Genomic DNA, 18,673 nt, shown 5'->3' on the forward strand with positions numbered 1-18,673 from the left:
GTTACCATTTTTGATCAACCATTCAATTTATTTAATCCAATTGATTTTGACGGAAACATCAACAATTAACTTTAACAATTTAATATGTGTAACTTTGCACACAATTATCATCACCATTAAGTAACAATTTACTGATTACTATTATTTAACCCTTTCCAAATAACAATTACAATCAAAAATGACCAATGCGATTTTCAAAGTTAACAATTTAAACTACGAGACAATTGATTTCAATTTAATAATTATCTTAATCACTTTTAGTTAACAATCAATAAATTGATCAATCCAAGGACAATGATTGTTAACAATCAATAGATACAATTAGTTGGATCAATCAAAAAATATTGAATGTTAATTGTTTCATATCCTAAGGATCTCAAAGGATGTTAATCATTTGGATTAATTTAATTGTTCCCAGTTGAGTTCTAATCACAATCTAATCATTAACTTGACAAAATGATTAATTTTTTTCCGCGAAATTTGAAAAATCAATTGGAAACTTTTCTAATAATTTAAACTTTTGCCCTCAAGGTATTTACACATAAAGTTATCAATCTATAAAAAGTAAACTGGACAATTGATTTGATTTATTGAATTTATCATTTATTAATTATGATGATCATTTTGAGGAAGACATTTGTCATCATTGAACAATTAATTGTATCCCCAAAAGATAATCTGGTAATTGATTAACTTTTTTACGGTCAATTTATGTAACAAAAAACAACAGGGAAGCTGAAAGGTGAATTAAAAATAAATCAAATTAAAGAAAAACAATTATGATTAGAGGGAAGATAAAGTTAATTGTTATAGAAAATAATCTCCAAGATAAATTGTCACAGGATAATTAAAATTGGATAATATTGATTAGCAGAAATTTACGAAAAAAAACTGGCTGATCAAAGGAAAGCTCATTGTGATTCCATCGATATTTAGTGGAAATTAGTTGATTGTTTCACAGTTTAATTGTTGGATCCTTTTTTCTAGCTAAGTGTTTATTGTGCCTTCGGGTCAAACCTATTAAACTGACCATTCGGGGCTCAAAGTGTTCCCATGACTGAGTTACCATGGCTTGAATAGTGTTCCTTTAGATTTCCCGTTCGTTTGATTCGAGATTCAATTATTTTGGACGGAGCGGTTTTCAGATCATAGGCTTGACCAATGGCCGCCATTGTATTGATGAAACACGTGGTGAGATTCCATCTCCATCCAAGTTCAGAGGTTGAATAATCCCAGGGGAAAGTGTGATGATAGTTATGAAAACCTTCACCAAGAGCACCAAGAATAACGTATTTATTTTCACGAGCACCAATCGATTGATCGTAAGGTCGATTGCCCCACAAGTGAGCAGCCGAATTGACCAAATGAGAGTTAAAAATGAATTTCAGACAGCCAGAGAATCGCTAATGGTAAGAAGAAATTTTTCTGAATTCGAACCACCGGATCTTCCAAAAGGTCACTACAATCAACCGATCGACCCTTGTTCACCACATCGGGGTGTTTTTTAACGCACAACCAGCCCATATGAGCGAAAAAGAATCCTCGATTAGCGTTATGTGGATCGGCATCGGTCTCACTGTACATATGGTGAACTCGATGGTCTCGACACCATTCATAGATTGCATTCTAATAATAATGAGAACAAAAAAGTTAATTATTATCAGTATACAATAGTCAACAAGTAAATTTACTTAATCAATTGATGGTTAATCAAATAACCTAAAAATAATCAACTCTTCCTGATTGATTTTCTTGATTGTAATCATTATTTGTGTGCTGTACAAATTTCATAATGATAATATGATTACATTTTATATGCTAAGTTAATTCATGTAGGATAACAATTTACTGATTATCGTTAATCAACTATTATTATTATTATTATTATTATTATTGTGATTACCAATAATATTCATGATTCAAGAGACAACTGAATCAGACAAATCGTCAACAATCAACAATTCAAAGTGAAATTAAACAAAAAAAAAGATGATAGTTAATAAATTCTGTCTCCTTATTAATAGTAGTTATCTGAAGGAAAGTAAATATTTGAAAAAAATTGATTAATCATTTTGTTGGTTTGTTGATCATGACGATGATTACAATTGATTGCAATCAACTTACCTGACCGCAAGTTGTTTGTAAGATTGCAAGAAAGATTCTCAATGGTAACTTAGCCTTGTAGGCTCGATGGGACCAGAGGCGGTGGGCACCCGCTGTAACACCGAGACCTCCGAAAGAACCGATTACAAAAGCTACACAACCATGAGGGTGGGAAATGGAGGTGGAAGGAAAATGAAAAAGAATAGAAAATATTAATAATAAGACAGAATAAGATGTAATTGGGGAAAAAAGGTCATTCGAAAGGAAGAGAACAGGTTATCTTCAATGAAGATGAAGATGAAGATGATATGTTATCAAGAGAAAACTTCTTTTTTTCGCTTCAATATATTGGGTACGATCGATAAGAGTTCTTTGTTCGTAGTGTGAGAGTCGATCAAGAGAGTTGAACTTTTCCATTCGCAATTACATGTTACCCCATCGACGGATTAGATCAACCTAATTAATCCAGTATAGTGAACGGCTCTTCAAGTGTAACTAATTCTAAGTTCCAACAAGCAAGACTTTAACCGAATCCTTTCCCTTTCCGGCGATTTTAATTTGGAATCAGCTCCTAAAAAAATCTTCCATCAACAATTTCCCTTTGGAGAGTCAATATCGTTTTCTTCAATTCGATTGGAACTTTTTTCCCCAACTAATACTCGATCTTTAATTGTTGGACTTTTAATTGTTAATCAAGTGAACTATCACTTTGTAATCATGGGAAATTAATCAATTGTTGTCCGATTGTTACACAGTTGTTAACATTTTATTCTGATTTTAATTGTTAGTCTTTTTTTCAATTGAAACGTTCATATCTGTCAATCAGTTTGTGGGTAACAATTAAAACAATTAATTATCAATTCATATTCATCAATTGTTAATTTTTTTTTCTTCATCTCTATTTGATATTATGATTAACATGGAAAGAATCAAAATAACAAATTAATTAATTGTTGTTCACTTTTAATCATTAACTCAATGTAATATTATGATGAACACCAATAGAGATTAAATTTAGTTAATCATTAATTTAACTTAATGATAACTTTTAATTGATTATCATTAAATTAAAACGGATATCACAAGTTATTAAGTTGTGTTAACGTTAATTAACAACAATTAATTAAACATCAGCAATGAAATTTGATAATAATTATCTTAGTGTTTACAAACAAGTAACAATCATAAAATCAATTAATTTGATAGTAATTACATTGTTTTAATTGTGAGCATAGGGTATTAATTGTCAACAATTAGTAAATTGTACTCACCATAAGCCATAGTTAACCAAGGTGGATTAGTGAACAATTTAATTGCTCCATAGATTAGAGATGAATGAAGTAAAATAAATGCAATTACATTTTTCCAGACAATGGTAATTGTTTCCACTGATTGTGACTCCTTAATTGTTTCCATAGAACAACAATTAACTGATGATTGATTGGAAAATGAAGGTGATGATAAAGATGATGATGAAGATGACGATGATTCCTTAATTAACCGGACCGAGGGTAATTTACGTTCGGTTAAATTTTCCTTAATTATTTCACGAATTCTGTCAACCTCATTCTTGGAATAGGTTTGGGTGATTGAGGTGACGGCAACCATGTTGATTGTAGATGAGATCACCAACAATTAACCTTTGAGAAATTAAATCCTTTGGAAAAGAAGACACCTCCACGGATAAAATGTATTTGTGTGCCAATAGATTTCAATAGATGAGGTCGTGGTGACGATCAGGATGAAGATAAAGATGAAGATGATGATGAAGATGAAGTGGGAATCAACTGATTGTATTGGGAAGAGGTTGATTGGATCTATTATTATTTCTCGAATGGTATAAAGTAGTAACTTGATTTCCAATTGATTTTTACCTTCTTTTCAATCCGGTATTGTACAGGTACTTTTAAGGCGTTGTCATCATCCTCATCTTCTTCATCATCTCCATGCCCATCATCATTTTTATCCTCATCATCATCTTCATCTTCATCTTCATTAACTTTGCTTGCATCTAATTCCTTTGTCCGTTTCTCAGTTCTCACCATTGATGGTCACTGGTCACTACGAGTTCCACTACGTTTCCGATTGTTGTTATTTTCTTCATGGTGATTACAGATTCAGAGGATAATCAAACCAGAACTTTTTCAGAATCTTCTTTCTTTCATCCTTATCATCCTTGTCATCTTTTTCTCTCTCTTTTTCACTTTCTTTTGGAGCGGTTTTTGTCTTGAACAAACAGTAACTACTATTGATATTATCATGTTAGGCATTTAGTGTGTTTGATTTTGCTACCTGACGAATTACAAATTGATTATGAATTAACTTAATTGCTAATCAATCCTGTTAATTGTAAATAATTTACTCCTTTCGCACTTTTTTTTTCTCTAGGCAATTAACTTTTAACACTCAATCGAAGTGGACATTTACGGGAATCAGTACAAGGACAATTAATTCAGTTACAACAATCAATTTAACAAGGTAGGAAATAAGAAAAAAAAACCTAAATCATTATCGTAATCAACACAATCTAGAGATAATCAATATTGATTTAACAAGCAATCAATTATTAATTATTTAACCTTGTTAAATTGTTTAACTAAATTGGTCGCGACTCACCAATGGTTAAACTAAATTAACTGAATTCACGTCAACAATTAATGGTTTGAGTTTAGATTCATCAAATTTCATTGTTGTTACGCGATTCTAATAGTAATTAAATTAACTTGGAGTAAAATCAAAATAATTAACATTATTTGAGACCAACAATCAACTGATTGTGATGATGAAGCTTCAAAAAGTTTACATGTGAGTTGATTTGTTTAATCATTGAATTGAAATGTTAATTGTTGACAGTGAATATTTTAAGTCCAACAATTAGATTAACTTTTTCTGATACTTTTTTTAATTGTTTCTATCACCCAATTAATTTGGTTATGCTGATTGTGATTGATTTATTATATTACTTTGACAATTAAAGTTTCAACTGTATTGAAAATTGTGATTTACAATAAGATGAGTACAATTAGTTAATCATGAGTCTCCCAATTGAACTAAATTTCAATTGTTGAACATTTTTATAGCTTAATTTAGTAACATGTTATTGATTGTGGTCTGATTGTTGTTACAATTGTTGATTGGCCAGAAAGGTGATCAATTGATTTAATTAGATTTAACAATTCATCTCAATATTCAGAGCAAATTAAGTGTTAACTAAATCAGTTGAATGAAAATTTATCTAATATTTTCACAATTTAAATTAATCATTTTTAATGATTAAATTGTGGTGAAAATTGAAATTTACTTTCAGTTTTACTTTCCACTTTTAACAATCGTAGTGATTAACTAAATTGTTACAATTTACGATCGACCACAATAACAAGTTAATCATTTAGAAATTACTTTTCCTTGTCTCATCTAATCACAATTAATTAAAGTTAATCATTGAAATAATCAAAAGTATTAGTTTTAACCTTGGCAATAATTGACCAATTACCAACCAATCAACTGATCACAATTAATTAGCAATAATTGGCACAATTAACTCGGACAATCAAAATCTCTGAGAAAGTTTCGACCCTGTTATTGGAAATTAACAATTCCTATGAACAATTAAAGTTAATTGTAATTACAGGTAACGAAATTTACAATGATTGGGTCCATAATAATGAACGAAAGATAATTGAATGAAACAATTAACAACAATTAAAGTTGATTCGAATTCGAGAAAAAAAACTTTTCTAGTCTAATCAGCATTTTCTTTTCTAAAATCATCTTCATCTTCTTATCTTCCATCATCATCTTTCGCAACATCCTCTTTCTCATCCTCATCATCTTCTCATCTTCTTACAAAGAGGAAAAAAGAAAGAGAAACAAATATTTCTCTTTCTTTTCTAAAAAATTTTCTCTTTGTTATTCTCATCATCCTAATCCATCAAAAAGTTATCCTCATCTTTTTCGGCCTCATCATCCTCATCCTCATCTTCATCATCATCTTAATAGACATTGTTTCAACTCATCATCTACGTAATTATCATCTCATCATCACCATCAACAACATAATCAAACTCAGAATTAATTAATTGATAAAAAAAAACAAAAACAATTTCCCAACTGATTGTTAGTTGTTGATTAGATTTCATTACTTACTAAAAAGTAACAATTAAAATAAGATTAAAAATAAATCATTGATTAGATTTACTATTGAAATCAATTGGTTGATCAATAGAAATCTAATTAATCACAATTAATAAATTATAATCAAACTATAAGATACTTGAGATGAAAGTGGTTTAGACAAAAAAGTCGCAATTATAATTAGCTCTTCATCATCTTCATCTTCTTGTCTTCATAATCATCATCCCACTCTGGTAATTGGTAATAAATTACATGGGAAAAGAGACAAGGGGATGAGGGAAGATGATGAGGATGATGAGGATGACGAGAGAGCAGTGGAGAGTGGGAATGTCTGTCTCGAGGAAACGATTTGGTTAAATGTTTTTTTTCTCGCAAATTTTGTCCACCAATCAGTTAATTGTTTGTGATTTAAATTGTTTATTTAGAAATGAATTGAGTCTTGTAATTTGTTTTGTTAATGTTTACAATTTAATTTACAAAATTTTTATCAAAAAGTTGAGTTTCTTATTGTTCAAGTTGATTTATCATCCAGAATTATTGATTAACTATTTCAATTGTATTTATTTATTGATAGTAATTAATGTTATCACTAATTGTTAACATTATCATGATTGTTGGTGGTGGTGATGTGATTGATATTATTGTTGTTAATTGTAATTATTAACTGTCTTTATCTTATTTTATGTTAGGACACAGTTTGTTGATTAACAATGAAAATAAAATGGTTGTGATAGTTTTTTTTGGTTTAAATCAACATGACAATTAGTTGATAATTCAGTATGATTTAAGAAGATGAATGATGGTCATGATGTAAGAAAAATTTACAATTAAACTTTCTCTGTTATAATTTAAGGCAAACCAGAGAGAGAGAGAGAGAGAGAGAGAGAGAGAGAGAGAGAGAGATATGAAAATGAGTGGTGAAACTAAATGCATGAGAGTTGCGGGATTAATTTACAATTTACAAATTACTAGAGTAAAAAAATGTCTTTTCACAATTTAAACTGTCGTTTGTTGTTGTTTTTTGGCTTTAAAATGATTCATCAAACGGTCGTTTCACTTCCCGGGTGATAGCAGCGTCTTCGACCGTCAATCGTTACGAGTGATGATGATGTTACCGGGAGAATGTGAATATTATTATGTTGAGGAATAATTTGTATTGATGGTTGGGAAGATTTTTGCCAATCCGCTCTAATGACACATGGAAAATTGGGTTCCGACATCCAGATCCAAATTCCGGTCATAATACCGGCTAAAAAAGACATGAAAATTTTAAGTGACATTATCTCCACATTGGGTAGATCATTTGTCGAAACGGAGTACCAATCATTTTTATTAAGATACTCATAAAAGGAAACAAATAGTAGGTACGATGAGATGGCAAAATAGATTATTTGAAAAAGAAAGAGACGAATTAGAGCAATACCCAATTCCTCTGTTAATCTTGGTTGACTGGTCCAAACAATTTGCGATTGGATTAGTGGAGGATGAGAATTTTGAGAAGATAAATTGTTGTAGCTGATTTTCTCAGATGATGATTGATAACTTCTATGATGATGAGCCTGAGATGTATGGACTTGATTCATCGTTCGACCTTTAAAATAACCTCTAATGGTCAAAATGAAGATCACTGACCCAATCAACAGAATCGTTGCCATTGGTATGATGATAAAATATAACAGAGATTGAGGATTGTTACTGCCAACATTACAATTGCCAGTTAATTCATCAGCTCCTATATCACCAATCATGAAAATTAAAATTGTGCTAAGAGTTGGAATGCCCCAGGCTAAAGAGTGATAGTAGTTAGAATGATCGCTCAATTTAGATGATGACCATTGTTTGGCCACAGTAAAATATAAGGTAAACGATAAAACAAGCCACCAAATTAGACTGGACATTTGAGAGTAATAGAGAAGAGTGAAAACAGTTACACAATATGGGTTTTGATAACTGTTTTTAATTAGCAGAGAAACATGATATTGATCATCTTCGTAGCAGCTAATCTTTGCTCTTCCTATGAAAATTGCCACCAAATGGATGCTACTGAAGACGAAATAATTACATGCCATGAAAACGATTGCTCTTTCAGGATAATCAATACGAACGTTGGAACGTGAAAACATGAGAATGGTGAAAATCGAAGAGACAAAACAAAAGGTTGACCAGAATGCGATCCAAAATTCTGTGAATTGTTTAGTTGTAGATGGATAAAGTATATCGGCTATACACCCATGCGAACATTGGCTTCCATTGTCACTTCGGCGAACTTTAAAATATTGTTGATGGAATTTAAGATCAAGACAATCCTCAACAATAGGTCCATATAGTTTAGAATGATTATTTTGTGGGTTGGTAATTGAAGGAGTAACTATTTCGGTGATAACTGGTTGATGAGTAACCTCACGATTTTTATCCGGATTGATTGATGTTTTATAATTTAAAATGGTTATTTTACTGGTACTTGAGCGTTGTTTATTTGTATCCTCTCCTGGTCCTTCCATGCACATATTTTGATGATCATTAACCAAAGGGAAAAGGCTACAGTTTAAATGAGCTGGCCAAGGGTAACCAAATTCATTGAGAATGAATAAACACCGATCACGAACGGTTTCACATAATCGGCGACATGGTCCAAGGGTGGAAACAATTTTCTCATCACACATGGGAACATGTACAGAGCATAAGAAAAACTGTAATTGCGATGAACAACCAATACTAATTAGAGGGTTAAAAGTTTTCAAACTTTGTTCCGCTTCATCTTGAGTCTCATGTCCAGCTAAATTGGGTAAACCGGTTGCATTGTATCCAATTTTCTTACACATCTCCAGTCTAATCGGTTCACAGGTACGAACTGAAGGTGGTGCAGAAGATTGGACAACATTCTGTAAATAGGAACAAAATAGAATAACCACTAAAAGGGGATTGACCATGGTTGGAACATTAAATAATCTTTGATGCGACCAGAAGAAACCAAGAGAGAATGTAAATCCTGAGTGTAGCACCAAAGAAAAGAAGAGAATAGAACAAAACAAAATAGAATAGAAGGAAAAAAATTTGAAAAATGAAGAATATTTATAACCAGAAGATGGAGAGAAAGTTAAAAAGATGCCGATCGGATCAAACAGAAATCAAGGAAATAGTTTAAAATAGGAAAAATCAGACAAATGCAACGATGAAAAAGTGATGATAAAAAAAAAGAAGAGGAAACTGTTGAGGAGTAAGAGAAAAGAGAGTAGAAAACACAAAAGAAGAGGATCAACCAGATCACCTCACAAGTTGATGTAAATCTATTGATGAGACATTCATTATTTAACCAATTCTTTTTCACTGACCAATCGGTCAAAGGTAAAAAAGAAATCGGATTATCGATTAATTTTACCAATATTAAGATGAATAATTAAGAAAATAAAATGAGATAAATGAAACAAACAAAAAGAGATTAAGAAAACATCTTGGTGAGAAAAGAAAACAACTAAATAGACAAAATTATCTTATGATCTTTGGAAAAAGTTTCTGAAAGAGAAACTTAGAATTTCGACCTAACGCCATCTGACGATCGTTTGGGTAACCATATTTTCTTTTTTGGAAGAAAAAAAGTTGGCATTGTCGTTAGAATTTCCTTTGTTAATTCTGTTAAATTAACAGAGATATAAATGCCAATTAGTAAAAGGAAGTATTCTAAATAAGGATTAGAACAATTAATAGGATATTGATGTTGGAACTTGATTGAACAATGAAGAGACCAAATTTATCGTTCCAAGTTGATTTTTTTTCCTTCTTTTATTGATTAAGTGAATTTAAATGTCATATCAGAGCTTCAGTTGTTGAGAATCCATGAGGATACGAATGGGCACCAATAGAAACTTGGACTTGTAATCAATGTGTGAACAGATAGTTGATCATTTTGTGTTTTCAAAACAATTAATTTGATAATGATTAGGGATTATCTTAATTATCTTTAGGTGATGCTGGTGTTTCTTTGAAAAATCCTTTTGTTTTGTCATCTCGTTTTTGTGATAAGTTTAATCGCTTTAACTGTTTATAGATAATAAGGGAAAGTGTTTGTTGTTGTTTTTTAATCAACGATTAACAATTAATCTTGTCAATTGTTGACTTGATTTTAGTTAATTAACACGTTTACAATTAGAATAAGTTGACAGTGTCAAGAGCTATTGAATAATCTCAATGTTTTGATGGGAAGCAATAAAAGTCAATTGGTCAATTTAATCTCTCCCATCAACTACTATTCGTATTGAATGTTTATCTTTTCCAATTACGATTAAGACATTAATCTGATTGTATTGATGAAAAAGACGTTTCCAATTAAAGTGACAATGTGGCTCTCCAATTAAAAGGTAATTATTTGCAAATATCTACTGATAACATTGAACATACAAGATTAAAAGATTTTCCAATCTCTCTCTCTCACAGATTATCCATTGAAAGAGACAAGATTAAGAAGGATTATCTCCATTCTGAATTGAATTATCGTCTATCTCTCTCATACATTTTTATGAAGTTCAATTGGACAATGAATTTTATTCAATACACTAAAACAATGGCCTATCTGTTATTTGGATAAACTGACTAATCTCTGGATTGGTGGTCGGATTAAAAGGATCATCTCTGAATTTCATTCGTCTCTGGATGGAAATGAAATTCTCAATGAAAACTATTGCTTCTTACATTGTTTTTAATCGCTCTTAGTGTCATCCTGTTCAACAGAACTTGTTAACATTACACAATTGAGAATAGAATAAAATAAAAAGGTAAGATAATCCCAATGATTCTCTTTCTTTTTATCATGTTGACATTTTTCTTTTCTTTTCACCAGGTATTCTCTCAGGTAATAAAAGAAAACAAGGAAAATGTTTACCTGTTCAAAGAAGGAGCCAAACAAGTGAAAAAGTCTGAAGCAAATTGTGATTCAGATAACAATAAATACGAATGATAATTATCATCATCATCACTAATTCCAATTACTTTGAGTGGATTTACTGGATTATCTGCTCATCTTATCATCTAATCATCATCACAACCACTCACCACATTCAACTAAAAACAATCTTGAAACAAAACTATCAACAATCATACAAATTGTTACTTGTGAAAATTAAATCTTAACATCGACAGTTAATCAATTAGGCCAATTAAGGTAAGATTATATTGGAAAGTGAGAAGATATTGTTTTTCTTATGATTATAATTGTAATTGTAATTGTAAGAAAAAGCGGGAAAATCAATTGGTAGTCAAGATAAAGAAATTAGTATTATTAGTACATTTTACTAACAATTTAAGGTCAATTGTTGTTAAACGATTGATTGATAAGATGACAATTAGTTAACTATCATATTAATTTAAGAAAAGTGATTGAGGAAAGATTCACAATCCAATTGAGTTTTTAGATTTGTTTTATTTTCTGTTAAATGTTAATTGAATGTAAACAATTTACTGATTAAGTTTAACAACAGCAACAACAATTAATAAACCACAAAACATATTATCGAGTAATTAATGATTATAATTGATTATTTGAAGATGAAGAAGAAGAAGAAAAAAATAACAGAAATAACAACTTGAACAATTGATAATATTGATCATTATTATTAATACAATTTAACAAGTTTTATTTACTGACATGTTTACCAATCTTCCTCAACAATTAACGAACAATTAATCGTTAATCATTAATCGATTTTCATGTGTTCAAATGATTTCTTCCAGTTTCCAACATCGGCCCATTTACTAGTCGCCGAACTCATTGACGATCCCATAGACGAGCCCATTGATGATCCCATTGACGAACCCCAAGGTGCCGATAGACCAGGATTAGAACCAAATATTTGACCATAGTAGGCGAAGGTATCGCCTTTGGGTATCGACCCGAGTGGTGGTAAAATGGTTTTACAAAAAGCACTTTCAACCGGATAAGTGCGACACAAATTGTTTGCCACTGATGAGGCGAAAATGGCTGCGATTTTTTGGCTAACAGCTAAGGCATCGGCTCCACATTTGTTTCGAATTATTTCGGAGGTACAACCGACCAATCGGTTAAAAGCGCAGCATCCACCCGATATTTGGGTTGTCTCATTGATCAGTGAAGCCTCGAGTCCAGCCTGATAGTCAAGAATACAGGGTCGACATAACATCTTAGTTGATTGTAGACAATAATAGTTGGCGACGTACAAGGATTTCCAATAAGTCGATTCGGGTTGTGAGCAAAGTGACTGAAAAGCGGCATCATTTTTCTGTGTCATCAATCTGATCATCACTAACGCCGAAGGGGTTGAACACCGACTTAGGTAGTCCTGACGACATTGGTAACTCTCATTAAGAAAGGCACACATCCGGTCAAACACATCGCCGGGGGGCATCATTGGCACTGGTTGCGACAATAAGATCAAGTGAGATGAACATTGGTCCAAATTACGAAGATGACACTCGCAAGTATCTGAAGGTGATGAAGAAGTTGATGAAATTAATGATGAGGTTACCGGAGGTAAAGATGAGCTGATTTGAGAAAAAGTTAATATACATAATAAGATTGATACAAATTGTGAACAATTAAAACTCTTAATTTGATTTGAAAAGTCCATCTTTAGATTATCTAAATTTCTAAACTAATTGTTGCTAATTGTTAACAACTTAACAACTAAATTTGCTTTGATTTAAAGGAAACATTGCTAAATGTGTTCAGGAAATTTAATTCTGACAAATGATTAATGTCCAGTGATTAGCTAATTGTAAATACACACACACACACTCATTGATACTTGTATCATATTTAATTGTTATCAAGGAAACTAATTTTATACAAGAGGATTTTTAATTTCCAATTATCTTTGGTCAATTAAACTTTAGTTTGAAAATAAATCGCAGTTAATTGCTCCCCAATTGTGAGCAATTATAATTGCTTATTGATTTTGTTGTTGTTATATTGACAATTTATGATTAATCATAATTTAAATCGTTTAATCAGCACAATTAACTCCTCATAAATTGTGCATTGCACTGCAATTGTTAACCAGTTGATCGTTGGCTTTTTTTTAATTGTTGACATTTAATTGTTACCATCGTTGATGATCAACTCTCAAGGTGATTAATCATTTTACCTTACAAATGTAATTTGATTGATGAATTAACAACACAGAAACAAAATCAATCCAACTAAACTGTCAACAATCAAAACAAACAAATTGTTACTTCACCAATTGCTAAATTGATTAGTAAATTGATTGTTGAAAGGACATGAACTAAGGTGATGAATTAATAATTAATAAACTTCCACCCAGAAAAAAGTAATCACAATTAAATTGTTGGTGTAACTTAGATTGAAGCTGATTAACTTGATCAACTGAAATTGATAATTAGTAACAATTTAATCGCTTCCGATCAAAAATACTGTTACTTTTTTTAATTAAATCTCAAATCTTTAATCAATATAAAGATGAAACAATCAGTAGATCCGGTTGGAAGATGATTATTGATTAACTTGTAAATAGTTAAATCAACTTCCTGTCAATCATTTGAATATTGTTAAAATTAACTGACGTAAATTAGATTAACTTACCTGATAAGAGGTTAAATTGATTACAATTATGATGAGATGATAAATGTTGATGATAAAAATAAGAGTGACAATTGGCGACAGAATTAAAAATCATCTCTATCTATTTGTGATCCATCATCAGCTCTCACAATCAAGATGATTATCATCTTAATCATAATTAGAAAATGATTAACAATTGTCTCCACCCGAGATAAACTCAGGTAATAATAACAATTTCAATGAATTCAAACTTAAACCCAGAAGCAATTGATGATTACATTAATTTGATTAAATTGTAATCATCACAATCGTCATCTGATCATCATAATCATCACCATCATCTTCTTCATCTTCTTCCTCCTCCTCCACCAAATTCCCACCTTCAGTTATCATGAACACTCCCATTTTCCCTCCTCTTTACCACTTCGAATGTCAACTTTAGTTCTAACAAGTTCGAGTTTTTTTACATTCGAAAGAAAAACAAAAAGTTCTCACCCATTTCGATCATCCTTTCAAACTGATTAACATAATAACCATGATGATAATCATGATAATCATCACTGCGCACTGATAATTGAGTCAATAAATTATCACCATTAATAAATTATTACCATAGGTCCATGTGAATATAAAAGCATCGTCTATGGGTTAGTCTATGTAAGAAAGTTAAGGTAAGAAGAAGAGGAAATTGGAGAAAAAAAATTTCGATTATCAAAATTTTCGTTGATCATCTCAACTTTTTGAATTGTTTCTCGTTTTGATTGTTGTTGATTTAGTCCAACAAGTTGATTGTTGAATAGTTTATCCATTTAATCAACAAAAATACTTACTAATTGTGAACAAGTTTTACCTTAATTGTTGGTGTGATTGTTTCGTCAGGAATCATGATTGTTTGTTTACTTTTCTCACTCATTTCATTTAATTGTGTTACAAGTTTACCTCTTTCTGGTCATTCAAATATTCCTGATGGTCAGTCTATTGGTGATTATACCTTTAATGGTGATGATTTATCATCAGATTCATCATCATCATTATCTTCATCTTCATCAACTGGATCATCTTCCGGTTTAATTGCGACTAATGGTAACAATTTAGATTCATCTAAAGATTTGATTGAATTAAAAAATTTACTCACTGATTTAGAGCGACAACGAGTTCTATCAGGATTAAATCACAAGTAAGTTAATTGTCAATAATTAAATGTGATAATCTTTTCTCTCTCATCAACAATTAATCAATTTCCTATGTTAATTACTTTTTTATCATTTAACCTAATTGATTATTTAATTCAAATCTATCATTGATTTTCAATCTTACTTATTAATGTGATAATTGCTGTTGATTTATGATCAATGATTAACTAAATATAAATTCAAATCCATTGAGATTTTATATTTTTAAATTGCAATTAAACTAATCAATTTATATAAAATTTTTGATTCATTCAAGTTTCAGTTAATCGTAAACTCAATTTTCAATTAGTGATCATTTTTTATTAATCATGTTGCATTTCAATCAATTTGATTATCTTCAATTAGTAAATAATTAATCTCAATTTACTTTGGCTTCATTATTTTAGAGTTACATTAATAATTAATTAACTTTTCATAGTCTCAACAATCAATTATAACTAAACTGATTGTAAGTGATAAACTTAATTGTTGCTAGAAAAATGAAAACTTTATCATTTCAAATGATTCAGTTTATTAGTTTGTTTGAAAAAAATTGTTATCGTCACAATTTAGACTTGAATATGATTAAGATTGAATCAGTTTTGACAATTTAGATCCGATTCAATTGATTTGACAATTTAACTTGAAGTTCTTAAAGTTAATTCAGTTTGATTGAAGTTCCATGTTTAAATCTTCATGATAAAATTCAGAGAAAGGAAAGAAAGTTCCAATAAAAATGTTCTGAGTTCGATATTGAACTTTTCATGTTTCGAATCAGTTAAATTCACAATCGATGTAATTTGATTGTGATCATCAAATTGTTCACAAAGCCAACAATCTAATCAAACTGACATAATATCTCAATCTCAGGTTAACCAAATTCAATCAAATTAACAATCAAACAAATTGAACTGGATTAAGGTTCACAATCTTAAATCCTTTCATCTGATTTGATTATTTCAAATTGTGCTCAATAAACTTAATTGTTGCTAGAAAATGAAAACTTTATCATTTCAAATGATTCAGTTTATTAGTTTGTTTGAAAAAAATTGTTATCGTCACAATTTAGACTTGAATATGATTAAGATTGAATCAGTTTTGACAATTTAGATCCGATTCAATTGATTTGACAATTTAACTTGAAGTTCTTAAAGTTAATTCAGTTTGATTGAAGTTCCATGTTTAAATCTTCATGATAAAATTCAGAGAAAGGAAAGAAAGTTCCAATAAAAATGTTCTGAGTTCGATATTGAACTTTTCATGTTTCGAATCAGTTAAATTCACAATCGATGTAATTTGATTGTGATCATCAAATTGTTCACAAAGCCAACAATCTAATCAAACTGACATAATATCTCAATCTCAGGTTAACCAAATTCAATCAAATTAACAATCAAACAAATTGAACTGGATTAAGGTTCACAATCTTAAATCCTTTCATCTGATTTGATTATTTCAAATTGTGCTCTCAATTGTTACAATCAAAATTGATTGTTATCTTGTTACAATGATTATCTTTCCCTAACCGATTGGGTTAACAGCAATTAACGAAATTGTTTAAAAAAGTTAATCCTTTCGAGTTGTAAAAAATATCAACAAGATTAAATTAATTAGTCATTTCATTGATTCTTTAGTAGGAAAGTTTTAATTAGTTGAAATTGAAGATAAAAATTAGTTGATTGTTGATTTAACTTCTTATCATAAATCAATGTTTAAGGTGAACTATTATTAGATTAGTTAAATGATAACAATCAAGGTGATATTTGATTAATTTTTGTTACCCATCTAATGATGAGACAATTAATTGTTTCAAGTTTATTGTAAACAAAGACGATCAAACATAATTGTCAACGTTTATTATTAGTTAATCAGTTGAGAGTTTCAATTGCTCACAATTAAAACTTGACATGAAAGTAGACATATGGAGTTGATTGTTTAAACAATTAACTTAATCATGTTGGGTTTCATTATTTTCAATTCACCACAATTAGTTATCCACTTGATGATTTGATTGTTAAACTTAATCAAAATGTTTGATTGTTGGTAAATTGTTCAACTTTTAGTTGATTAGTATCAATGATTTAGATACGGGTTCGTCTATGATTTTTAATTAAATCAAGTTCACCAACCTTAATATAAGCTAATCAATGAATGATGATGGTTACAATTAGCAAATTGTTTAAATTGTTAAACCTTTTGGTTGTTACTATTTAGTAATTTTTTTTTTGGATTTCTGGTCATTCATGACAATCAGTTAATCATTTTTAGGGTTACACATTGAAGGTCATTCATTATAATCAAATCTTAATCAACCTGTCAATGAATAATCAAGTAGCTTGATAATGATTGATTGTGATTATGTAGTAAATTAACTTTGATTGCTTACTGATTGTTGATCTAAAATAAGAAAGGAATGAGATATTAGTTTTAATTGTGCGTAACTAAATTAAATTAGTTAATCCAGTGGTAAAACAATCAGTTGATTGTCACTGTAAATTGAAAATTCTGCAAGTTAAACCAAAGTTGATGAGTTGATTGAAACGAATTGGAAAACAATTAAAACCTATTCAGTTTGACAAAAATTATCGATGAAAAGTTTGTATTAACTTTGATTATTTTTCTTGATCAATTGAATTTAAATTGCAACAATCAAGGAACTGGAAACGTAGTTGCACAATCGATGCAGGAATGACTTATAATTGTGACTTTCGACAATTACTATCAGCTGTTAATGCCCGCAAGTACCTGGAATCGTCAATGACCCCAGGGCGAAGGAAGCGAATTTTATCTGCGCTTCTAAATCAACCTTACTAACGACAATTAGTTGGAAAACAATTAAATAATAATCAGGAAGAAAATAAATTGTATTATTTGTGTGTATGCGTTTTTTGTTAGTCTACGTAACAATTAATCAATGGAAACGAGTGTCAAACAATTGACACAAATTCCCCTAGAAATTAATGTAAGTTTTTCAATTCTAATCAACTTTCGTTATGTTGACTGAATCTTAATTGTGATTGTAATTAACTAATTTCTTGTTTTTTTTCATTGTTATTTCTTTATCAGGTCACAATTTATTATTCTCACAATTAAAGGATTGCCAAAATCAACTCAACAAAAACATCTTAATCATCACTAATTGTCATCGCAACCATTGCATTGACTTTAAATCTTAATTATTAATTGTTTAAGTTTATCACATCAATTGTAATCATTAGATTATGTCTCTAATTAACTGAAACAATCAGTCAATTGTCAATAAAAACCAAAGTAATATGAAAAAAAACTCCAAATTAAAACTAATTGTTACCAAATACCTTGTTACAATTAACCGAAATCAATTATTTTACTCGCTAATTAAACAAGTGATTAGCTGATTGTCTTATTAAGTGAAGATCAAACTTGATTTGATACAATGTTCTGAACTCATTCAGATCAATTCGAAACTTTTCTTAAAAGAAAGTGGAAAATCAACTGAATTAAATCAATTAGACAATTTTTTCCAATGGTTCATTTAATTTGCACATGATTGATTAAGATATGACAAGACGGATGCAAGTTGATTAAATGTAATATAATGATAAAGGTACATAGAGTTGAGGTGAAAAAAACAATTGTAAATGTTAATTGTCATTGTTGCTATTGTGTGTTTGGCCTTAATAGTGATTAAATCTCATTGAAAATGCAAAGAAAGTGGGAAAGGGAGAGATGCAAG

General features: G+C 30.1%; 2 protein-coding genes, 1 long non-coding RNA gene and 1 pseudogene across 3 annotated transcripts; 1 reads left to right on the forward strand and 3 right to left on the reverse strand.

The window, feature by feature from the left end:
* Nucleotides 1–581: 581 nt before the first annotated feature.
* On the reverse strand, nt 582–3,771 carry LOC128392590 (acyl-CoA desaturase 1-like; annotated as a pseudogene).
* Nucleotides 3,772–6,682: 2,911 nt separating this feature from the next.
* Nucleotides 6,683–9,714, reverse strand: LOC128392588 (frizzled-4-like). Its single transcript, XM_053352634.1, has one exon. The coding sequence runs from the start codon at nt 9,165–9,167 to the stop codon at nt 7,278–7,280; it is 1,890 nt and encodes a 629-aa protein (XP_053208609.1). The 5' UTR covers nt 9,168–9,714; the 3' UTR covers nt 6,683–7,277.
* A 1,916-nt stretch (nt 9,715–11,630) lies between these two features.
* LOC128392591 (uncharacterized) lies at nt 11,631–13,015 on the reverse strand. The gene has a single exon (XM_053352637.1). It carries the CDS (start codon nt 12,831–12,833, stop codon nt 11,925–11,927), a length of 909 nt encoding a protein of 302 aa, XP_053208612.1. The 5' UTR covers nt 12,834–13,015; the 3' UTR covers nt 11,631–11,924.
* Nucleotides 13,016–17,777: 4,762 nt separating this feature from the next.
* On the forward strand, nt 17,778–18,651 carry LOC128392597 (uncharacterized). Its single transcript, XR_008326021.1, has 2 exons — nt 17,778–17,920; nt 18,025–18,651. It is a non-coding gene; the product is annotated as an uncharacterized LOC128392597 (long non-coding RNA).
* Nucleotides 18,652–18,673: the final 22 nt, after the last annotated feature.

The sequence above is a fragment of the Panonychus citri genome, unplaced genomic scaffold (genome assembly GCF_014898815.1).
Source record: "Panonychus citri isolate SS breed McGregor unplaced genomic scaffold, ASM1489881v1 Contig00136, whole genome shotgun sequence".
Lineage (NCBI taxonomy): Eukaryota > Metazoa > Arthropoda > Arachnida > Trombidiformes > Tetranychidae > Panonychus > Panonychus citri.